At 41.4% G+C, this 25719-nt stretch overlaps 1 protein-coding gene across 1 annotated transcript; it reads left to right on the top strand.

Annotated features, from left to right (window-relative positions):
* Positions 1-273: 273 nt before the first annotated feature.
* On the top strand, positions 274-15685 carry IGFBP3 (insulin like growth factor binding protein 3). The gene is made up of 4 exons (XM_006133278.4): positions 274-1324; positions 4788-5014; positions 6212-6331; positions 14945-15685. The coding sequence occupies exons 1-4, from the start codon at positions 952-954 to the stop codon at positions 15068-15070; spliced, it is 846 nt and encodes a 281-aa protein (XP_006133340.1). The 5' UTR covers positions 274-951; the 3' UTR covers positions 15071-15685.
* The last annotated feature ends 10034 nt before the right edge of the window (positions 15686-25719 follow it).

Raw genomic sequence — 25719 nt, forward strand, 5'->3', positions numbered from 1 at the left:
GGGAAGAACACTTTTCTTTGACTTAAACACAAGCATACAGCGCATGCGATGTGCCCTCTCTCCCCAAAGTCAGTCCCCAAGGCATCTTCTCAAAGCGGGGCTCTAAGACGGGCACTCAAACGCAAATCACAACTGTGTGGCGTCCCCACCCCCACAGGACTTTCCGAACCGAAATCTGGATTTCGATAGTCACTCCCCTTCTCTTGGAGTGCCAGAGTTGTTCATTATTCATAGTCCGGGGCGTGTCCTAAGCAGGAGTTGTATATAGGCAAGAAGTTCAGCCGAATGAGAGAACAGATGGGAGCCTAGAGTTGCAGAGTAGAAGCCAATAGCAGGCAACAAAGAGAATAAAAAGGGAACTTTGCTCTCTTAATTTATTTTTTCTCCTTCATTTCCCTTCTGCTCTCCTCTCTTTCCGTGATCGTTTTGGGACCACGTTTCCTCCTAGCCAGACCATTTTTGCTCGCTTTGGGTATTTTTTGTTGTTGGCTTTTTTTGTTTTGTTTTTGTAATTTATTTGCTTTTTCAAAGTGGTGCCTGCGGCAAGAAATCAGTGTCAAAGCCAAGTGACCTGGGAGCTTTTTTGGAGGGCAGGAAGCTACAAGCCGTCTTGGGCGCTAAGCTGATCTTCCTTCTCTTCTTATCGAGGGGGGTCAACGGGGCTGCAGGTCTTCCCACTCAGGCAGGCGGGACCCGGTTGGGCTCGACCCTCTGTTAGGTGGGGGGTGCGCGATTGGGGCTTGAGCCTTCTGCGCTGATCCCAGCCCATTCCGCGGCAGGGCTCTGTCCGGGTCTCTCCTTTTTCCTTGTGCCTGCGACTCCCCCCCCCCTCCTGTGGTAGGGGGGCGGCTCTGCCCTGGGCTAGGTGCGTGTGTGGCTGCGGCTCTGTCCCTCTCTCCGCTCCTCGTCCCCTCTCCAACTCCCCCTCCCCCTTCCCCGGCGCTTGTTGCTATGGTGTCGCGGCTCTGCGCGCTGTGGACAGTGGCAGCGCTGGCGCTGCTGAGCCGGAGGGCGGCGGCGGTGGGGCCGGTGGTGCGGTGCGAGCCGTGCGACGCGCGGGCGCTGGAGCAGTGCAAGCCGCTGGCGCCCGAGTGCTCCGAACTGGTGCGGGAGCCGGGCTGCGGCTGCTGCCTGACTTGCGCCCTGCCGGAGGGGCGCCCGTGCGGGGTCTACAGCGAGCGCTGCGGGAGCGGCCTCAGCTGCCAGCCGCGCCGAGGGGAGCTCCGACCCCTGCAGGCGCTGCTGGAGGGCAGGGGGCTTTGCACCAACGTGACCACGGGCAGCAAGCTGCGGACCTTCCTGCTGCAGGGACCACATGGGCCAGGTAAGGAGAGCAGGCGCCCGCGGCGTGTGTGCTTCTTCTCAGTGTGTGTTGGCGAATGCAAAAGAAAAAAAAAAAATCGCCCGTGCGAAAGTTTGAGGCGGGCCGGTCTATGAATCTGCTCCCTTGAGGCCCACAAGTTTAGTGTGCAACACACACACACCTCTCCCTTGTGTGCTGCAAAAACGTTTCTGTTAATCGCCGCCCAGGTATTGCAGCCAACTCCTCGCGGATGGATTCCTAAACAAAACTTCAACCTTAGTGCACTGGGAAGACTGACGTGGTAATTCCTGCTCTTCAGAATAAATAGTCGTGTTTTCGGATCTAGTGGTCACATCTAGGGCTGTGTGTCAAGTTTGGGATCATAGGGATGAGAAATAAGAAAAAAAAGTCTCTTGTGCTGCAAAATCCTTCCCTGTAAGGTGAGGATGCTTTTTTTTTTTTTTTTTTTTAATGAGGGCGTCAGTCCCCCTCTGAACACGGTGACTTTGGCAGGTCTGCCAGGCTGAGATATTAAAAATGGATGATTTGCTTGTGAAATTCCTAGAAAGAGATGAGAGAACAGAGAAAAATAGGACATTTTTTTCCCAGGCTAGAAAGTTATTATTTAAAACCAAAACATCAGAGACTGGTAGTTTTTAAAAAGGTGAATACTGTGGCGACACCTTTGAAAATAAACTGTTGGTAAAAACTGAAGTTTCTCTCTTCAAACTGAAGTTTGCCCTCCTGTAAGCTCGTAAAACCATTTATAGTGTGTTATTCTATGATTCTATGATTTAAGAGAGAAGGAAAGGCTGGAACAATTTCTGTAAGCGCGCACATTTTGCAGTGTTCAGAAACAGGGAAAATTGAGATTCAGATCAGGAAAGCACAACTAATATTTGCACAGATTTCATGAGTTTACTAATCAATATTGAGGCAGTCCCATGTACCTTATAGGAAAGCAATTTAAAAGTTTTTGCATTGTTATTTTTAAAGCAGCTGAAGTTTTTCTTTTGAGTTGCAGGTATTCATTGGCTGGCCTCTCCTTAGCTGAGTGAAGTGGCTGCCATTGTGCTTTTAACTAGCTGTTGTAGGAAGACAAGATGTCTTATTATTTATTCATGTGCAGCTTACAAGCAGTGACAGTGGGAGAGTTCAAAACATGCTGAGTGAAGTTTCAAACCTCACTGAAACACATGGCAACATCCTTCATCATAAGAGCCTGATGCTGCTAACTCTGCCTTAAAAGGAATCCTGGAAGAGGGGAGTATCCATACAAAGGGGCGGAACTTGGCAAAGGCTAATTATCAGATATTGTTATTATTCTTTTGTAACTGCAAATATTAGAAGAAGGAAAGGGGCAGCTGGATCTGGACTTTCACTTCTGTTCCGCATCTCTTACTAACTTCAGCCCTAATTAGTTAAAATACTAAAGCCCTATTCTTGCACTCCTTATTCAGACATAAATCCTGTTGAAGTCAATGGAAACTTTGCTTCTGTGTATAAAGTGAGAGTTAGGCCTCTTCCTGGGAATACAAATTCAGTGCTTAATCTGCTTAATCAATGTCATGCATAGTGCCTGCATTTAAGGGACTACTAGAGTTTCAACCCTAAATCCAAGTTTCCAGTACAGATTATAGAATACAGCAAACTCTCAGAACAGGATCAAATCTTTTCTCACATACACAGGTAGGTAGAGTATCATATAAAATTGTTTTTGTCATTTTTAGTTACATCAAGAGCTACAAAAATTATATAGCTTTATATTTTAAGATATCATTTTAATGCCAGATTTAGAAGGCCACCAACAGATATTCCTGACATTAATACAACTCACACATTTTAAGGACCATTATAATACTATTAATAAAAGGAAAAAGCAATATTATATTCTGTTGTATCAATGTTTCCAAATATCATTAAGAATGAGAAAAAATATTACTGTAAAAAAATTAAGCACAAAAAATAAGTTCAGATACTTGTGAGAGTCTGAGTTAAATACAGTTATATTTGTTGCCAGCAGTGGCTACACCAAAGCTACTGGTACAAGATGTTAACTCTGATCCTTCCTCCTTCTTCCTGTGCCTATATTGCAAAGGTCTTAATGCCTTAAGTGCTGATATTGTTGGACTCATTGGGATGTGATAAAAAGGCTGAATTTCTTGGCTTTGGTGTTTTTTAGCGAGCCTTTTAACACTATTTTAATACAGATTTTGTGCTTTAACTTTAGTATAATGAATCAACAGTATTGAAAGTAATCTGTGCTCTTCACATCAGTTATCATTGTATGTTCCCAATGTGTTTTCCTTTCCTTTTTTGAAAAGCTCAGATGGCCTGCAGCCAAAAGGCTGAAATGCAGCTTGCAGTCTGACTTAGCTTATAGAAAGATAGAAACTTTAAAAATATCTTAGAGAAAATGCTGCCTTCTACAATTACATTAGAAGAACCCTGTAAGGTATAGTATAGTATAGTACAGACACATCCTCTTAAGTATATAGAAACATTATGCCTCCATAGTATTCTGGGGCACTTTTTTTTGTGTTACTTCTATGAAAAGTAGATACAGAAGAAAATAGTTTTAATCTATTCTGGCTCATAGTGAAAAGCCAGTAAGCAGGATGTTTGTTTTTTGATACCATGGCAGAGTTGATGGTGATGCTGTGTGTTTCGTAGAAAAATGTGTTTCATAGAAAAATAGAATCAAATTGGAACATTCTCTATCCTCCAAGAAGGAAAATTTAACTCACCAAATGTTTGCAGTATGTGGAGAAAAACTTAAGAAATAACTGTATTAAGACCTATTAAGTCAACATGGTAAGATTATTTTAATAATTCCTTTTTTGTTAATTCCCTTCCTGGAGAAAATAGAAAGGAGAGATTCTACCTTACAGAGTACTGTACTAATCATCATAAGACGTTACAGGAATTCATTATCTCAACTAAGTGATAATAAAATCTGTGCTAGAACAGAAATAAATTATTTGAATTTTTTGCATGTCTTCATTGGTAAAGGTGATAACAGATTTCTGATTCAGGTCCAAACTCTGGAAATGATCAAGTCCTAGTGTAAGCCCGCCCCCTTCTGGTGGGAAAAAACTTCATTTTAAAGGAAGCAAATGGCTATATATTTAGATAGTCATAGTTTTAAAAAATCAAATTGATGTAAAGTATACATAAAAATGTTCATACAGTTAAGTAGCAAATAAAGGAATGTAATAGCTAGCTGCTAATAATGATAGTGGAATGGTAGAGTTTAAAAGAGCTTCAGGAGTTTATGAGATATTTCAGTTCTGAGAATATTATAATGTTTTCTGTTCGGGAAGTATAGTCATTGCTGCTCAGAGAATACTATGTCATTTTTGACTTTCTGTGTTTTTTAACAAAAAACAAAAGAAAAAATACAAACTTTTAAAATAAGCTTTTGTGCTCCAAGATTAACTGAATAATTAACGTTGTTTCTTTGTTGAATTTATTTTATTTGAAGGAAATTCCAGTGATTCAGAAGAAGACCAGAATGCCAGTAGCATAGAGAATCAGGCCATCCCTAGCTCTCCCAGGGTGTCAGATTCCAAATCACATCCACCCCACACCAAAATAGATATCATCAGGAAAGAACAAGCCAAAAATACTCAGCGCTACAAAGTGGAATATGATTCACAAAGTACAGATACACTGAATTTCTCTTCTGAATCCAAACAAGAGACTGAATATGTAAGTATTTGTATAAGCAAAAAGATAAATGCATTCTCTTGCTGCTTTTTGGTATGCTGCATTTGACATGATGAATAGAAAACCAGCTGGTGGTAATTGTTGTAGCCATTTAAGGAGTTCTGACTCTATGACCAATAAAACTGTTTCAGATACAAATGCAGAGGGTCAGCAGGCCAGACAGATCAAATTTGGAAAACATAGAAGGCTGTTTTTAATCTAATTATCAATAATAATCTTTGGACTGTAAAAGCCCTTAATCTTACCTATAGTTATCACTCAGGGGAACAGATTTACTGAGGACTAAAAATACCTTAATTAAATGTAATTATACATTGGCAAGAAAGAAAAGACAATGCAAAAAAGAAAAAGACCTTGCATTCAATCCGAAGGTCTGAGTCTGTCCTCTAGGAAGCAAATTATGGAAAGTGCTCTTGCATGGGACTGAGTGCCAGCTTTTGACTGGAGTGTATAATGCACACAAATCAATGTCTAGATTTGTAGTGATTGGTTTGTCACATGGAAAATGTCTGCAGGTCAGAATGTAAGCAGGTACAACTGATTTATGTACTGCTCTTGGCACACGCCTGGTTCTCCTCATACCAGTGCCAACAGGCATACAAAATGCTGCTTGGGTATACTTTGGTACGTCATCAAAACATTCTTGAGTGATCCACACATATCTGTCCTTCTACAAAAGGAAGGTTTCAAAACCTACATAAGGTAGTGAGTTCCATATAGAGTATATGGCGGTTAGGATAATAAGAAAGGTTAATTTTCTTGCATGCTCAATACATTACTGAAGTCGGAGAAGTCAGATATTTCAGTTAAAACACATCAGTGTCTGAAGGGTTCAGAATATCCTTCTTCCATCTCACACACCCAAAAATTTGTGTATAGCAGAGTTATCATCTTAGGATAGTGTTAGGGATGATGTAATATTATAGGGTACTGGTTCAGAACTATGTTTTCTAGGGTCTGGCTACACTGCAGCTGGGAGCAAGGTAGTCAGATTTACACTAGTAGGATTCAAGACAACATGATTACATTTGAAATATGGATCCATCTCCCTATGTTCATGGAGTATTTTGCTGCTTACTGCTTTTTAATGTCTAAAGATATACTATTTTAAAGAATATTGGAGATAGGGTTGGAGTGAGAGGATTTCATTTGTGCTTTCTAAAACATGATTATTGACAGGGTCCCTGCCGTAGAGAAATGGAAGACACATTAAATCACCTAAAGATCCAGAATGTCTTGAGTCCAAGAGGTTTCCATATTCCAAATTGTGACAAGAAGGGATTCTATAAGAAAAAGCAAGTGAGTAATATTTCTTGATCATTTCTGTATGTGTATTCCTGCTTTTCCACACCTTTATTTGTTCTTACAAAGACAAGTTTGACATTACTAGCAATGTTCATGTGCATTGCATAGCATTTTACTGAAACATTAGTTTAGGCCTAGTTTTAGCACCTGGTGGCATTGCACCAAACCATGTCAGGTGTGGACTGTGTTTTTATTTTCTGTAGTTCCTGACAACAGATTAATCTGAGAAACTTCATACCCAATCACTTATGGGTTGGCCTGTGTCCTGGATATCAGTGCCTGTCAGTTTAAAAAAAGCATTGCCTCTGTAATAACCCACAGAGCTAAATGTTGGAGTCACCATATGACTGTAATAGATCAATGCTTTGAATTGTAAATAGCTGCTTGAGAGTTCCTAGAAGAACTGGATTAGGTCAAATTACAAAAAGCAACTTGAGAAAGCCATATATCTGTCCTTTATACACTGCAGAGATCATAGTGAAAGTGATACACTCAGTATTTACTCTGTCTCTGAACCACGTTGGTTTTCCATTTGATTTTGGTTACAAGGCTGTGACCTTTCTTGACAAATACAGACACCACCATAGCTACTCATGCCTTTGTCATCTCCATATTGAAACTACAGGTTGAACCTCTCTAGTCCGGAACCTTTGCGACCTGACCTGGGGCAAACTAGAGAAGTTTTCGAATCAGGAGAGCTCAAGGTCCTAGACACTGGTGGCAGGTCCCAAACACTGGTTCCTTTGCAGTTGGGGTCCCAGCTGCCACCCCCTCTGTTCCTTCCTGAAATCTTAGACCTTTATCTCTGACCACGCCCCTTACTGTTCCTGGCTCAGTCCATAGAAGGGAGTGGCTATGGAGCACCAGCCAGGACAAAGAGTGGATTCCTGTGGCCAGCGCCTGGCACCCCAGGTGAGGAGTTGCTGAGTGCGTCCCAACTCTGCTTCTCCCCCACCCTCTCTGAGCTTGAACACTAGGGAGGAGTTGCTAAGTGTGGGGCCATTGGCACACAAGGGGAGTACCCTGAAGCACCTATGGAGTCACCGCTGATGCTGGACCACAGATGTTGTGGGACAACGGAATTCCAGATTACAGAGGTTCAACCTGTATTGCAGTGTGCCCTACTTAATGCAGTCCAGGAAGCTTTGGCTAGTGAAAAGTATATCAGGGCTGTCCATGTCAGCTCACATAATTCCAGTTGGCTCTGAATTAGTTTCTTGGTGCAAATCAAGGTATAGTTTCTAATTTGCAGAGTGTTATATCAGTGGTTCTCAAGCTTTTCCACAGTCTGGATCATGTCTTTAAAGATAATTGTTTTGTGGGCCACCTCCCCCCTCCCTTTCGTAATTACTCAGGCCCACTTGTCTCTTCACATCCTTGTGGTAACCACAACAATGGCTTACACTGGAAAATAATATTAGGAAAGCATTCCATGTATTTTTAGTTGTCTCTAATGTTGTTTATCAGTTGGAATTGAGAATGAAATTAGCAGCCAGCCCAACTTGGCTACCACGCATCCATTAATTTCACTCTAAGGCTATGTCTATACTACAGAGTTTTTCCGGGATACTGGTATCCCGGAAAAACTCTGCCATGTCCAAGTAACATGTACACTTTTTTGGATCAGTTTCCAAAAAAGCGGGCACATTCTTTCAGAAGCCTTGTATTCCTCATTTTATGAAGAATAAGGGCTCTTCCAAAAGAGGAGGTTTTTTACACATTTGGCCCAGAGTAGACGGGCCAAATGTCAGAAAAGCCTCTTCTGAAAAAAGAATTGGAAAAAGGTATGTAAATTATGATTCACAATTTGCATACCTTTTTCTGAAAAAGAACTGCAGCGTAGACATAGCCTAAGTCCTGCTGCTTTCAATTGCTTGGATCTTGAATTTCTTCAAGTATTGTCTACAGTGAAGAAAAAAAAAGGTGTATTCTTAACTTGTGGTAGCTAACCTTGGTTAAAGTAGCAGGCTGTGTCTACACTGGGCCACTTATTCCGGAAAATCAGCCGCTTTTCCGGAATAAGCTGCGAGCTGTCTACACTGGCCCTTGAATTTCCAGAAAAGCAACGACGCTCTACTGTACAAAATCAGCCACTATTCCGGAAAAGCTACGCTGCTCCCGCTCGGGCATAAGTCCTTATTCCGGAACACTGTTCCGGAAAAGGGCCAGTGTAGACAGCCCAGTAGTCTTTTCTGGAAAAAAGCCCCGATCGCGAAAATGACGATTGGGGCTCTTTTCCGGAAAAGCGTGTCTACATTGCCCACAGATGCTTTTCCGGAAAAAGGGCTTTTCCGGAAAAGCAGCCTGCCAATGTAGACGCTCCTTTTCCGGAAAAACTTAAAACGGAATAGTATTCCGTTTTAAGCAGTTCCGGAAATTCATGCCAGTGTAGACACAGCCGCAGAGAAGGCACAGCAACTCGACCTTTAAAACAGGTTAGAAGCTTGAATTCAACCCCAGGCTGTCTCATAGGCTTTAACTTATGTTTCTAACCTGAGTTACAAACCAAATTGTTGAGGCATCCCTCCTGTTTTCATCCAGGTTAGCTAATCTGAGTTAAGAACACACTTTTTTTCCAGCACAGGTGTACCCGGGAGAGCCAGCCTTTCCTCTTCCCTTGCATCTCAGCAAGTGAGAACAGCAACCTTTGTAGATCTGATGATAAGCACTCACAGTGGGGGGTCTCTTGGCTCTAGAACACGCTTCTTCCATTGGTCTGACAGTGCCTGTGTTTGTTGACCTTTAGGGCATGCCACATAGCTTATCTATTCACTCTAGCTTTTCCTGAGCAGCTGGTGATTTTCCCAGGCAGGGCAAGTTTCTTTTTTTGGGTTGAGGTCTCATTTAATCTGGTGTGAATTCTTGTTCCATGATATTTTATCTTTGATGTAAATTAACATAGGGACATATGCAGGTTACAGCTCTCAATCTGCATTCATTCAAAAATGCTAGTGATTTCAATGAGAGTTATTTGATGGACTGAAGACAGCATTGCCCCATTAGGGTGCGAACCAAGAGTGTGTGTTTTTTTCCTGTGACAAAGAATTGGTTAGCATATTTATTTTTAGTATTGTTCCAAGAGAGACATATTTTTTTACATGCTATAGTCCTTTAATATAATCACACTAGGCTATTGTATTAGTTTCCTGAATTGCTGCTATTAACATAATTTAGCATTTGTAATTCAGTAGTACCCACATTATGACAGAAGAAGTCAGTATGTTATTCTAGGAAATAGTAAATCATCCTAAATAATATTATTTTCACTGTACTATGAGGTGGAAATACTGGCTTTCTTCTGACACCTCTAAAGTAGCTGGATATGCTGATATGCAGGGCTTGACAAATTGCAGCAAGAGCTACTCGCCAGCCCTGCATTGCACATGCACCAGACCGGCACTGCGCATGCGTGCAGCGCTGGAGAATGGGACGCATGGAGCGACCAGCTGAAATCTCCTCACCATGGGCGAGTAGAAACAACGGTTTGTCGAGCCCTGCTGATATGGATATGCAGCTGTATATGCACTATGATGGCACCCACCTCCAAAGAATGCTGGCCCTGAAAGATTAGCAGCATTTATGTGTTTTGCATATTTGTAAAAGTTGCTCATTCTTTACCAGAACAGTTTAGCTATCATATCTGAATCTGTGTGGTGTAATGGTAGAATTAGGGATGTTACATTTAGTTTAATCAATTCATCGACTAGTCTATGGATTTTCCATTGGCTAGTCCATTAGTTGATAAGCCAGGGAGCCACAGCAGGGTTAGCTCCCTCCCCAGGAGCTAACCCTACTGCTGTTCTGCCTTTTAAGTGTTTTAAGAGCTGGCAGGCTTTTAATACATTTAAAAGGCTAGTGCACAGTGTGTGTGTGTGGGAGGGGACGATGACCCAGAGCGAGCCAGCAATCTCAGTTGTCCCAGCTCACGCTGGGTCCCCCCTGCTGTGCTTCTGATTTTTGGCTCTTAGTACGTTCAAAAAGCAGAGATACAGCGTCTGGTACTGGCTGCAAGCCAGGAATCATCTCGCACCTGGTCCCTGCTACTCCACTGCCTCCCGTGCCCCCCGTGGAGATGGTGCTGGGAGGAACCAGCTTTTAAGACAGAGGCAACAAGGGGGGGAGGAAAGGCTAGCTGAGGGACTAGTTAACTATCTCATAAGCTTACTGGATAGTCAACTTGCCGCTTACATCCCTAGTTAAAATGATAATTGGAAAGCAGAACTCCTTCTTTGTTTCTTTTTGGCTTTGCTGCTGACATGGACTCTGATCTCACAAGTTGCTCCACATTAGGGATGTAATAGTGTTGTCTATTAACCGATTAACCAATAAGCAAAAGCTAATAGGTTAATGCTATAGACTGCATGCATTTCCCTCCCCTTGCCACTACATTCTTAGCAGGCTGGACAGCAGCCTGGCTCAGTCCTGTCTTGCGATGGTTCCGGGACCTACCCCTGCTGCAGTTCTGCATTTAAAGTATATTAGGAGCCGGGCAGGTAGGCAGCCTGGCTCAGTTCCAGCTTGTGCCAGGTCCAGGAGTTCAAACCCACACTAGAAAGGAGCTACTGCCACTTCATGCTTCTGCCTCTTTATCAGGCAGCTGGTCCATGAGGGGAGCTGGTTTTTAAATTGGCTCCCTCTGTGGACCAGCTCCTGTCTGGCACCCCGCACTGCTTCCTCTGATACAGAATGCACTGGCTGCCGGTCCCACCCCTAGAGACTATAGAATAGTCGACTAACCAATAATAATTCATGAGGTTACTCGCCTATTCAATTAACTGATATTTAACATCCCTACTCCACATAGGCAAATGCGCTCATACCTAAATGGATCCCCAGTTATTTAAAGAACATGAGTGTCTCTTCATAAGAATAAATTGCAGGATTAGGTCCTTTTTGTCTCATCTTAATGTCATAAGTTGTTGTATAAAGTAAAATGTAGATAGATGTATATACAGATGCAGTCCAGTAGTACAATGTGTGTGTTGCAACACAGTGTCATAATATGCAGTGCAGAACTTACACAAAGAAACAACATGCGTATAAAGAAACAGCATTTGTCTACAGATAAATGATAGATTTGGGATAAATCCAATAAAGTTTCTTGATCCTCTGAAAGAGCTATATAAAGTCTTTCATAAGGAAGTTTTTCTCTTCATGTTAACATGAACCATGTCTTTTCCTCATTGACTGGCTCTTCAGGGACATGCTGAATGCAATTGTTCCTCATGATCTGATTTGTGGTTATCTAGTAATTGCCTTTCCAGACACCCTCGGGAGTAGTTTTAATGAGCGAGAGTTTTTTTGTAAAGGAATTGTATCTATCCAGATACATCATTTAAAGCAATTTAAGGTATTTATATTTTTATATAAGGGTCACAGGAAAATTATCAAATAAATGTGGTTGCCAGTATGCACTTACTGTCTTGCCAAGCCATGTGATATATAACATGAAATCAAATAGGAAAGCCAGTGGTACTGGAAGCTACATGAACAGTTCCAAAAGGAATTCTGTCCTCCATTCTCTGTCCATTATAAATGAATATTTGTTTTTTACTCTACTTTTCTTGCCTGATGCTTCTTGGTAAACATTGGTTTAAAGCTAAAACTGGAAGGCTGGCTTTGTGGTTGGTCAGAGTTTTGGGTCTCTAATTTAAATTTTGCTCCTGGATCCTCAGAGACTGCAAACATGGTACAGAATCATTGTTATCATGCCCATTGAAATGCATACATTAATTACCTCATTCTTCAGTATCCCTTCTAACAAACTGAGGAGTGCCATAGATGGGCTTTAAAGAGATGTGTTCAATCCTCAAGTATATCATGTAAAAGAGAGGCAGTGTCTCTAGGTTCATTCACTCAGTCCGTTCCACAGTCTGGTAGAGAGTGGGCTTCCCCTCCTGGAGACTGTGTCCTTGCCCTTACCACAGGGCTTTATCTCACAGTCTCATTATTTATATATATATATATATATATATATATATATATATATATATATATACACACACACACACAATGTGCTGTCTGCTGTGCTGCTAGTCTCCCAGTCACTCAGTCTTCATCCCTTTAGGTCTCCAGAGGAACTGAGCTGTCTCTGCTTTTGTAGAATCTTTAATCAGCCTTCCTGTCCTCTTACTAGCTGTTTCTCCTGCTGCCACTCTAGCCTGCATGGCGGACCACTCTGTTGTCCTTTCCTGAGATGAGGGGTGGAAAGCCTGCAAGCTCCAGTAGGGGGCTTCAGGGCCTTGTTCACCCCCTTACAGGGTTAAATATTCCCAGTTCACTTAGGGCTTGATCCAGTGCCCATTACAGCTAATGGGAGTATTTCCACTGACTTCAGTGGGCATTGGCTCATACCATAAATGGAAATGTTAAACAATGTAAAAGGATAAAGTTCATGGTGGTTTAATGTTTAAGGACAACTGACTGAAGAGCTAACTTGTAATTTAAATAAAGATAATCGGATAATTAGGCAAAGTACTAATACATCTCTTTTCTCGATTGGCTAGTGATGTTTTTTCCCTCTGAAAGTAACTGTGTATTTGCATTGGACCTGATCTCGCAGACACACTTCTGGCACAACTGCCATTTAAGTGATTGGGATCATTGCTTGCAGTATGACTGCAAAATAAAGGTGTTGAGGTTCCAAAGAAGAAAAAGTGTTGTGTTGTTTCAGCACGTGAGATGATATAACCAGCCTAAAGACATAACCAGAATACAGATTTAAGTCATCATTTTCTGGCCTAGGAATGCATGAATCTAAATGACTGCTTATTTTCAGTTAGAATGAGTGCTCTTAGTTCATGTACCATAATAAACATGCTTAAAGCAAACATTCCTCAGCGAGAGGAATCTGCCTGACACAATATGCAGCTTTCTGACCGTGCAGGTCCTGAAAGACTGGCAGGATGACAGGAATCCAATCTATTCCCCCCAAAAGTCCATGGTGAGAAATTGTGGAGCTGGCTAGGGATAGGGATAAAGGAGCAGATGAACTTCCCACAATCCCCAGCTAGCAGGACTATATGTGTTGGACTGGGTGGACTAGGATGGGAAAATTACTGGTGCTTGGCTCTTGGGTGAATCAGCTATATTTTAAGGGTGAAATGAACTCTGACACAGACCTATGCACCAGTTAAGTCTTACTTAAACCTTGTTTTGAGGACTTAATTTGTGCTTGCATAGGCCTTCTGTAGGCTCTTTCAATGTGGATACATTTCATTCTAAATGAATAAAATGCACAAGCTGGAAATTTACATCATGCCATCCACCTGCTATGAAGAATGAGTTCTCTAGCCCCCATTAAGGGAGGAAGGGGTAGCCTTCTTTTATTTGTGTTTTTATTTTTGGTGGCAGGAGGTAGGGCAAGGTCTTCAGGCTGCATGGCTTCCCTGTTCTTGTCTGGAGGTGATAAGTGTGTTGTAGTTGTCATCCAGCAAGAACCTGGTAAGTCTGTGCCGTGGACTCTTTAAAATTCTTCACTGACTAAATGGGGGCCCTTTTAGCACTGATGAATGTATCTCTGCAATAGGGCATTCAGTGAATCTACAGCCATAAAATCCTGCATGTCCAGCTGACATAGATATTGATTCTATCCTGGGAAGGAGTTTGACTGTAGAATGCACAATATGACATTGCATGACTACTAGAGAAAAGTGCATCCACTTAGAATAGAAAAAAAACCTTCACAGTTACAGAGATATATTTCAGGTGGACTGGGCCCAGAGATACATGAGGAATATGTGATCAGGAACTATGTATGCTACTTTATATTCTATTTTGTAACTCTTGGGGTCTTTAGAAGAAGCTCCTTAGTATGCATGGTAAAATAAAAATAATTTTGTTTCCCATCTTTCCTGTACTAAATTATTATTTCTAGGGAAAGCTTCAGCTTTTATGTTGATATATAAATAATTTATAGAAAAAGATTGCACACACACTGCGTATTGCAATTGGCTTGTAGAGATAACTAGTTCTGATAGATAAGTGCTTTTGCTAGAAATTATTTAGGTTATGGATTAACATGCAGGCAACCTTATTTATAGGAAATATATATGTAAAGCTCTAATATACCTAGCAGTTGTTGAAGTGATAACTCTGTTGCAGGGGATTATATATCTGTTAATAAATGTCAACTACAGTACTGAAATTCCTCTGGCAAACAGATGCAAGCTGAGGTGTTATTGCTGTAAGAGTAGTCTCTGCCAAACATATGCTCCCTTGGGGTGCTAAGAGTAATCTGCTGAGCTTTTTTCCCAGATAAAGGACCTGATCCTACAACTCTTACTGTTGCAAGTAGAGCCCTTGACATTGGTTTTGCTCAATAGGGAACAACTGTGCAATATAATATCATGTAGAGTGGTTTATAATGCTGTCTTTTTTGCTTCTAATAATAGTTTATTGTTTGATTAGTTTCCTAATAGTTGGCTGTCAATAGAAGTAAAATATCATAATAATTTGTGCTAGTGATCGGAATTCCATTTACTCAGAGTAATCAGCAGTGTTGCTTTGACAATGTTATATTATTGAAGCTATCAAAGAGATTAGGCTTAACTGGAATCTCCGCTCTAGCAAAGAAATATTGCTAACTAAATCTACCTTTTGTTTCAGTGCCGCCCATCCAAAGGCCGAAAGAGAGGCTATTGCTGGTGTGTGGATAAATATGGACAGCCACTTCCTGGATATGATGGAAAAGGAAAAGGCGATGTCCACTGCTACAACTTGGAAAGCAAATGAAGGGCAGGTGCCATCTCCTGTGGAATCTGTGTGTGGCATTTTGACCCATCAGAGACCTTGGAGGGACTGGGGAAAAAAAGCGTGGACTGCATTGGACTTGGAGTTATGAGTTCTGCCTCCTACTGATATTGGGAGATTCATTGACTCTGTGGACTCTTCAGCTGCACCCTGTCACTGACACACTTCCTGCTTTCTACAGAACATATAGGGAGCTCTGAATTCCCAAGTAAATCTGCACTATTTATCCCCAGAAAGAAAAAAAAGGCACTTCAGAATGGATTCAGGGAGTCTCCACTGACTTTTTAAAATAACGGCCTGTGACCAATTTGATCCCGAAAGATACTGTGTTTTATTTTTAAAGAATTTATAGATTGTAAGCTCATAAAAATATTAAAAAAACAAGGATTTAAAGTTTAAGCTTTTTTATACAGGTCTGACGGGAAACTTATCTTCACGGGTAAAATGTTTTATAAAAATCTCAAAGAACTTTTTAAAGAAACGTGTTTCTAAAATAAAGACATGGCTATTTTTTCTGTAAAGTATATTATGAATATTCTGTTAATCTGTATTTAATATAATTGTTTTTTAATAAACTTTATTTAAATGTAACGTGAATACCAAATGTACACATTCATTCTCTTCTATGCAAGTCAAAAAAGGGGATTGTAGATAGAATGGCATATATAGCTTAATCTAATGTGGATGAGCCAAAATAGATTCACTGAGTGAAGAAAAATTTTCTTAAAGAGTTTTCCTATTTGACGTTGAGAAAACCATCAAATTAACTTTTTAATTAATCTTCCTACGACTCTTCCCTCCTACTTGTTTCAGCTACTCAAACTTAATTTTTTTCTCTTCTTCCCCTTTTTTAAAACTGCTAACTAGTTTAATTTTTTATCTGTGGATAATCTTCCTTCATGTTATGACACTTCTTTTAAATTCAAGCATTTATTGTCTTACTAAAAAAAACTTAATTAAAGATTCTACATGAGAAACTCCTACTAAAGTCAGTGCCAAACATATACAGAAAAGAGGATATAGGATATATAAATTTTATCACTCTCTGGGCTCAACTATTGCATCGCATAGTTGTAACTTTCACTGACTTCATTGGGAGTTGTCATCTTGCCTTTAAGAGCTGAAGAGTAATCATCCAGTTTTGAAAAACCGCTCTCTGGTTACAGATTCACTTAGATTTTCAATCTGAAGAGAGCTTTTATGTTCTTAATTTGTGGTTCTTTCAAATAACTGGCATATGACATCAATTTGAATCAGTTTCCAATTAAAATTAATGGGAATATCTACATAAAAATCAGTGGCAGTAGGTAGTCTATGGAATTTAGCATTTTTTCCTTTTTGGATAAGATTTGAAAATTCTTATATGTAACTTGACAGAAAATGGTATTAAAGTGGTGTCATTTTAAAAGAAAATTACCGTTAAATAAATGAATGTCCTGTTGTATATTTAGCTTAGTTTAACTGGACAGCCTCACTTGTATATGATTCAGTTTCTCAGTTTGGAATCTCACAAAATGACCTTGCATCATCTTTAAAACTGAAATCGTAACCCCTCAGAAGGTTTGCGAAATAATTGTTACTCTAAAAAGTGTACTGTCCCGAATATTTCCATTTCAGACAGATTTGTGAACCGATTAAAATACTGCAATTGCAAAAGTTGTACCAAGAAAACATTGAAATAACACCCTTTTAAAGCTATAATCAGTCTACCCTCTTACTGTTATCTGAGCAAGAAATTGTATTCAGCAGTATTATGTAAGTAGACATGAAACTAAGGGCTAGATTCATGAAATAAAGCCAATATTAACAATATTAAATAATACAAAATTAATACATTCCTGAGTTGCTGGGAATGTAAGCTAGTATCGTACCAGAAAAGGAGGATGGATACCTTCCAAGCAACATTCTTCATGCATGCAAGGAAAGTTTAAAAAATGTATCTGCTTGTAGCAACATTTCTGGTTACCTTTTAAGTCCTTGAAAGTTTATTTTTTGTCCATTGACAGCAAGGAAAAATATCTAAATACAGGCACAATTGGGTGGTTGACTAAAGTTTTTTAATTACACAAAGTCCTTTAATGGACCATTCATAGTTTACAAAAATGCCAAATCTTTTACAGCTCAAACATGTTCCTTAATTCATTAAGGCAACCTGGGAGAGACATAAATTATTTAAAAAAATATGATTCATTGATTAACTTGCATGCCTGTGCAATGTTAATGACTGTAGTGGTCTTTTGTGACACATAAAACACATAACCTTAGTAGTAAAAAGGATTTTATGGCCAGGCACCAGTCAACTTTTCAACTTTATTAAAAAAAAGTTAATGTAGCTAAAAATAGCAAATAAAATGTTTCTCTTATGTGTCTGTGTATATATATACCATTTCCTTGATGAGTAGTTGACTGCTATATATTTCACATGACCATGGTATACTTATTCTAATACCAGACACTACAGTTTGTGTATACAAGTGTCCCAGCAGACAACATTCTTGGTGTGAAACATAAAGTAACCTTATTGCTATCACAAAAACACTCATTAAAATGAAGATGAACTGTGCTTTTTTCATGTTACTATTTCTGTTAAGACAAGGGTTCAATTCAACAAGTTACATGGGCATTCAATGATTTTCCCACGGAATGTTGCATGGGAGTCGGACTGTATAATGAGTGCCCGATTTAAACACAAAATATTTATGGGTTATGTTTGAGCAGTAGAATGTGGGCAGAATCGGGTGAACATGCAAATATATATAGGTCAATCAATATCAGTTTAGGGAAAGATCTCCTTTCACCCCACCCACATGTTAAAAACTAGTCCTGTTAATAGCTGTAATTAGTGAAGGCCTTTATTCAGTAAAAAATGTGTTACTGTTGCTGTGTTATTGAGGGCAGAAATAGAACTGATGTATTAGATAAATTACTGCTGTTTTTATGCCTTTCCTATCTTCAGCTTAATGTTTTATTAAGTCAACATATATTAGATTATATTTTTAAAAAACCTATTCTGAGAATTACAAACACTCCAGATGAAAACACTGTAAACTTCTACCCCCCCCCATCCCCCTTCCTCCCAAAAAAAGATTATTTCTGACATTTTTTTTCACATTACATAGTTCAGGGACATAGAAAAGTTAGTCTTGATGCCCATATTGTGAATGATGGATTCGATGAAAGATAATTAATTAGTCTCTAAATATTACACAAATACCGTATCTATGAAGTATTGTGGCAGTAAGTGTTTATTTTAACCAGAGTAATAAGTAGCTGCATCATAACCCCATAAATGACCAGCATGCAAATTAAATCTGCCTGCAGGCAGCTCTATTATCTTTCAAGCCATTTGAGAAAGTTTCCTTTTTAAATAAACACACTGGCTATAATCTTTTGAGCTCAGAATATCCTTGTCCACCATTTTGGCATGCACACCCTTCAGGGCATAATGTTCACTATTTGTGACAGGGAAAGGAGGCTTCAATGAATACCAAAACCACAGAATTAATTAGTTTTTAGTATAGTCTGAACTTTTTTCTGTCTAAATTCCATAGAAACATTAACACAGCATAATTCTTTATGGAGGTGAGCCCTAAAATTAAGTAATGTTTTTACAAATCTTTTGGGAAATCATTTTTGGTATCTCAATTCACTCTGGATATCCATGGATGGCTCCATGCAGATTTCTTTGTATTAGCCATATCAATTGAAATATGAAAAGTGCTGAGCAACTTTGCAGGATGGCAGAGCTTCATAGTCAAAATGGCAGGTTTATACAGATTTACACGTTTGCTTCTTATAAAATGATCCTTGCCCCCCCCTTTATATATGTATTGATAAATACTTCTACAGACTAGGGATGTTTGACCATGCCAGGGTGACTGGGTTGTGGGGAGAGAGGGGGAGATTTGTGGGGGTTTTTGGCTTTGAGTGGTCACTATCTGTGACCACTAGGTTTGCAAGTGTGGGAAGTTCTAGGCAGTACTTACTATTAGAAGGAAATATTTTTGCATATCCTTTGGGGATAAATATCTTGTTTCAGCTTGAACCCATTCCATATATCAATATGTAGAGTCTGGGTGACCATTGCTCTACTGTATTAGATCAGCTGAGGGAATACGATTAATCTTTCTATTAAAAAAAAAAGTGAGTGCTCCTGTAACCCACCCACCAAGGGTGGTTCACTGTTCCATGAAGTGGCACCTAGACCACCTACAGCAACATATAAGAACAAGAAACCTCTATGGCATGGGCTGACAGCCAGCTGGCTTTTAGCTCAAAGGGTAGAGGCTCCTACATTAAGCTCCAGAAATTCCAGGATCAAATCCACCTTGTGGCAGTTACGCTCCATCCCCACTAACCACATCTATTCAGGGGCACCACCAATCAGCTGTGTAGCCAAAGCTGGTAAGGTGCCTGAAGGAGAATGGAGGGCAGTGGGGGACAGGGTGCAGAGTGGGGGATGAGAAGAGGTGGGAGCTTTAGGGAATGGGCAGAGAAGTGGTAGGAGAAGTCAGAGCAAGGGCAAGGGGCAGAGCCTTGGGGTGAGTGGAGGTAGAACACCCTTAGGGAAAAATAAAAGTCAGGGCCTATCCTATGGCCACTTCACCTCCAATGGTCTCTAGAACTGTATTATAAATGTATATTTATGTTAAACAATCTGTTCCACCTTGTATCTAACTGTGACAGTGAAGTATGTTCCCTCGACTGGCAAAAGAGCTGCGTAAGCTCAAAATCTTCTCTTTCCTGTGCGTGCGTTCTCCTGCCGACACTGGTCCAATAGAAGCTGTTACCTCTCCCACTCTGTCGCGCTAAGGCCAGGACTATACTATGCACTAACTTAGTCTTCAGTATAACTGTGTCATTCAGGAACATGCACAAGCAGCACACCTGAGCGATGCAAGTTATATTGAGCTGAACCTCCTGTGTAGATAGAATTGTGTCAGGGGAGAGCTTTCCCCAGAGCACCAGGTAGGTGCGTGGTGCAGCTCCCAAGCTTGGACAAACAGCATAGGCACCAGGCCAGGAGTGATGGACAGACAAGCAACACAAGCAGTGGCTCCAGCTGTCCAGAGTGCTTGGACACAGGTTGAGCCCTCACTTACCAGCTTGAGGCCCGTGCCTTCTTTCAGACCATGGGGGAAGAGCCACAGAGCATCAGGAAGCAGTAGAGGGTCTTGGGGAAGAGCTTGGGTGGTGCCACACATGACTGTTTAGGGAGGTTCAGCAGCCCCCATCCATTGATAGCCCATAGCTACCACCGCTCACAGAGTTGGAGTTATTAAACGTATGGGTGAGCTCTCTCTTCTTCACTTAGACTAAGCATCTGCATTTTTACTGATGAGGCAACCTTTCACATGGTTTCTGGAGAGCTTAAAACTGAAATATGAAAGAGGTCAGAAGGCAACTTTGCAGTTTTTAAACAGTGCCATGCCTTCGCTGCACTTGTAAAGTGGGGTGTGGTTCAGGAGGGATGCTGCCCTCTTTGCAAGGTTTGGTGATGGAGGCTCATTCCATGCATAATTTATGGCAGTTAGCATCATCGTGTGGTTTCAGAAGAGCAAGCTCTCCCAAGCTATGTCTACACTAGAGTTTTTCTGGGATACCAGAAGTATCCTGGAAAAACTCTGCCATGCCCAGGAAACGCGTCAGCTTTTTCAGAATAATTTTCTGAAAAAGCGGGCGCATTCTTTCAGAAGCCCTGCATTCCTCATTTTATGAGGAATAAGGGCTGTTCTGAAAGAGGAGATTTTACCCACATTTGGCCCCTTGTAGATGGACCAAATGCCGGAAAATTGTCTTCCCCCCAAAAAAGCAGAAAACGGTATGCTAATTGTGATGTTTTTCCCAGAAAAAGTTTGCTGTGTAGCCATAGCCCCAATGGTCCTCTGAAGGTGCTCCAGTTTTGGTTATGGACTTTGTGGTGTACTGTGTTTTATCAACTTTTTGAAAGGCCTGGTAATGGAAAGGGTCTGCCTTTTTAATGCTTTTTCCTCCATTCCAACATTTTTTATTTAAAAAATTCCCCACACCTACAAAAAAAACCTCATCTAGGATCGCCTTCTGCATGCACTGCTGAGTATGAACACATCAGTCAGGCACGATCACAAGACTGCATGTTTAACCATAACTCTCTACTTTAGATGTGTGCCATTAAATCAGGGGTCCCCAAAGCTTTCACAGTTACACCCCTCGCTGACCCTGTCCACACCCTCCCAGGAGGCAGGGCCAAGAGCAGGGGACCAGTAAGTGGGCCTGAGATTGGGGCTGCACCTGGAGGTGGGTACAGAACCACAGCTGGGAACAGATCTGCACCCGGGGCTGCATCTGAGAATGGGTCAGAAGCCAGGGTGGTGCAACTTGGCCCAGGAGTGGAGGGTTAAGGGTTCAGTTGGAGCTGGGAATGAAGCCACAGCCAAGCCATGGGCAGGGTAGAAGGCTGGGCTTGGAAGCAGAGGGGCAGCCATGAGCTGAGGCCACAGTAGAGCTGGAGGCAGACTAGGGCTTGGGTGTTCCTTCTCCACCCATTGTGAGGATTGGCCTAGGTTCCTCCACAACCCCCAATAAGTCCCTCCACTCCCTACCCTGAGGTACACAGGCCGGCAAGTAGTGCATTAAATAGATGATCAAATAATAATATCTTCCATACAACATAAAACTACTAAAAGAAAAGTGTTGCGAAGCAAAGCAGCCAAGAATCCCCAAAGGAGCATGTTAAGATTTGCCTGCATGATTTTAACACCGCTCTGTGGTGCTTAGGCACAACAATATTATCATATAATAATGCAGTAAGCTATCCCTTGCCGACCAGTTGGCTTGCAGGTGGGCGTGCTTTGAGAGATGCTGAGGGAATGCAGATTGAAGCAACACATTATTTTGTGGGGCATGAAGCTGAGTATCCCCAGCTGTGCTGTTATGTGACTGTTCTGCATGAATTAAAAGCTGTTTTTCTTTTCTTTTCTTTTCTTTTCTTTTCTTTTCTTTTCTTTTCTTTTCTTTTCTTTTCGACCCCTCCACAGCTCCACCACCCCACCTCCAGTACATCATGGTCCCTTTGCCTCACGCCCCATCTATGCTGGCTAATGCACGGTGCATAAAGCAACTGTTCAATATTTAGTTTTATCTCCAATGTTCATGGCGTGGAGGCTCCTGCCTGACTCATTACACTCTAGCCACAGAGAATGCAACTATTATCTCCATTAAACTACAGTGTAAGTCCATAGTAAATGCAAATAGACTTTGGTGAAAAGTAAGGGACAGATGTGCAGGACTCCATCACTTACTGTGTAGCTCTGTGTTTGCTGGTCAGTTGCAGTTGCTGCAGGCATTCTGTAAAGGCAGCCAGCATTGTCAGCTGAGTTGGGAGAGTTGGCCAAGGAGAAATGGAAAGAGTTGTGATGGGATGTGATCACAGAAAACCTCTTACGAGTGTTTCCCAGAATGGTGATCATGCCATTAACACTCGCCTTCTTGCTCTCTGGTGCTTCCCACCACCTCGTCCCACTGGGCCAGATTATCTGGTCGCCTTCAGACAAAGCACAGAGTTAGGTTTACCACCCTCCTGACGATGTGTTTGCAGAAACTGAATCTCTTCCGCTCTGCGAGGCTGTGGTTCTAGGGCACAGCGCCCAGGAAAACAACCCCCAAAAGTGATCAAACTCCCAAATCCATCTTTTTCTGTGTAAACGTTTTATACAAGGAAAGCTCATGAGGGTGTTTGCCCTCTTTATCCATAAAAGAGAGATGCACACTGGTCATTTCCATCCCTACCCCCAGTAAAAGCATATTTACACTGGCCCTGATAGTAATCAAAAGTGCGTTTTTATTAAATGCAAACACTAGGATTGAAGTGGTTTCAAGTTAAAACAGACAGATCAAAGTAAGGGACTAAATTCAAATGAAAAAAACTGCCTAGCTAGTGCTAATTCACTAAAAAAAACACCCCTTATTGCAAGCAGATTCTTACTCTAATGAGGTGTTCTTATTCTAGGCATAATCTTCAGGTAAGAGATTCTTTTATCCTGACCTGGGTCCCCAATCCTTTGTAGCTTCTGACTAGCTAAAGACAAAGAGCTGATAGCTTCCCATTGCTTAAATAGTCTTTCCCTGAGAGCAAGATCCTTTTGTTCTACATCTCCCCTTCTTCCATGGAAAACTACCAAGGTCAAAATGGAATTCCAGTAAGGTATGGCCATATGTCTTACTAGTACAATCACCTTTGGGCTTACTTGACTAACAAAGCTATTCACAAGTCATTATGTCAATCACCAAGTCATTAAGACTTCCTGAATGTGGGGAACCAGTAACGGTTCTCATTAGCACATTGAAAACTATAAGCAGTCTCACACTTCATATTTCTAACTTTGCATACAAGAATGATACACACACCAAAATAGGATGCACAGATCTAGCAGATTGTAACACTAAAATGGATAGGTTAGACGAGGTATTGTGTTTAAAGCATTTTCAAGTTATGCATATTTATATTTATGTGTCAAACTTCATAAAGCATGGTGGAAGCGGACTGCCACAATAGTATTATGGTTGCTGTCATCTGGGGGTTTCCTTGCCCTCAGGAGGGAAGGCTGCTCAGGCTGCCTCTTTCAAATGTAATGAAAACTTAAGGCCAACTACACCAGTGCCAAGGTATACCTCTGCTCCCACTATTTATTAATTTTGACAGGGAAGTGGGAGTCACCAATTGCAAAGGTATGGATGATTGTGAGGTTTTGAGCGGGGGTGGAGGGAAACAGTACCACAAATACAGCTGAATTTCAAATGTATTTTTCAGGTTACAAATGGGACTTTGTCATCTGTGGGCACCTCTGCAGGTGACCATTCAGGAAGGAGCAACCCTCATCTATTTTTCTATGCGCTTCAGGTTAGGGTCTTATAGCACATCCATTACCATGGAATGTGTGTGCCTTCAAGGGTGCCTTAAGCAACGTGACTAGCCTCTGTTACGTGTGGTTCTTCTCCAGTACACGCCCCAGGGAGAAAGTCGTGTGTGGGTTTTATGTTTGTTTGTCTGTTTTGATGTGTTTGGAGTTTTTATTAGAGAAAACAGGGTCCAAAGAGTGTGCTTTGCTCTTGGAAAGGAAAGTGGTGAGGTTTGAGGTTGTCCTTCGTTCCTGCTGGCGTCTTGGATCAGCCCCAGAGAGAGCTCCGCTCCCTGCACAAACAAACTTTGCAGAGGACACTTCCATTGTGAAAGCAAAGCAGACCTGATGCTGTTGATCTTTCGGTGCCTGCACTTTGCTGCCCCTCCAACGTCTGCTACAAGGTACAGCTTCTGACATTGCTCTAGGTAAGTGATGTACAGGCAATATTGCCTAACGTTTAGCAGAGCTTAGTACTGGAAGGATACTGGAGGTGGTATTGCTCTTCTAGGGTTGAAACAAGGGTGGGGGGAAATTCACCATTGTCTTAAAGCCAGGCCACTTTGGGATGAGGCAGGGCTGAGCAGAGGTCTGGCTTAAGCAGATGTGAGTGCCTTTGACTCCCTACTGCAGAAAACTCCACAGGATTGATGGCAGCAGAAAGCACAAGTTAGGGTGGCCCCAGGGCAGCTTAGAGTCTTTCTTGGCCTGGAGAATCAGCAAAATTGGGGAGATTCAAGATGCATCCTCTCCATCTCTCCACTGACTTTTGGTCCTGGAATAGTGATCAAACAGAATTCTCTCCTAAGAGCCCCTCCAACCAAAAAGTTGCATGGTGTCTGAATCAGTCTGACCCTATTGCTGGAGGGAGCCCTGTCTACAAACACTGAACCCTGCTGGTTGTGTTTATTTAAAGGGACAAGACTTCCAAAAGCTATTCACTTTTAGACCTGTGAGTCACTTTTAGCAAGTTGATTGAGGTAGAAAGGATCCCTTTGCATAGATGCCATTCAAGAAATATTACAGCTTTGAGATTGTGTCTTGGTTTATATATATTTCCTTAAGCCCTAACTACAACAAATATACCCAAAGCAATGAGCAGTAACTAGCTAACGCCTGGCAAATGCAAAGTCTATAAGGCAGAACAAATAAGATTTTCTATTAAGCCAGCTTGTCTACCCCCATCAAAGCTAAAGCCTTTGCCAAAGAACTGCAGGGGATTTTATGCTGAGCTCCTCTACCACTGGGCTTTGAGACAAGGTTATCAACTCCTCTTTAGCCTGTTGCTAAGTGGAAGGTAGATTTGTATGGCTCCTCTTCCACTTTTGTCAGTGGTTAAAGTAGATTGAAACCGGCTGCGTCAGCCATACGGGGGGAGGAGGAGGTAGAAAGTTGAGAGGGTTGTTGAGATGTGCCGTGGAGCTGCAGAAGGGGAAAAGACATTCTGGGAAGGAAGCATTTCACTTGTCAATTCAGCATGTCCCGGTAGGGTCTCTTAAACACACTCATGCTTCCTCTCTGCATGTTTTGATCAGGCAATGCATCTGACTGTCCTGTCCAGGAAGCTTTATTAATTCACATTTTGGGTTTCAATTTGCCAAGGCCAATGGTACAAAGAAGACATTAAAAAAGAACAGAGGAGAGAAAGAAACACCCAACAAGAAAAAAATTGATTGTTCTTAAGGAGACAGAACTTTTGGAAAAGACAATATTGGACTGCAGGATACATCTAACCTGGAAAAAGTCCCCTGAGAT

The sequence above is a fragment of the Pelodiscus sinensis genome, chromosome 2 (genome assembly GCF_049634645.1).
Source record: "Pelodiscus sinensis isolate JC-2024 chromosome 2, ASM4963464v1, whole genome shotgun sequence".
Taxonomy (NCBI): Eukaryota; Metazoa; Chordata; order Testudines; family Trionychidae; genus Pelodiscus; species Pelodiscus sinensis.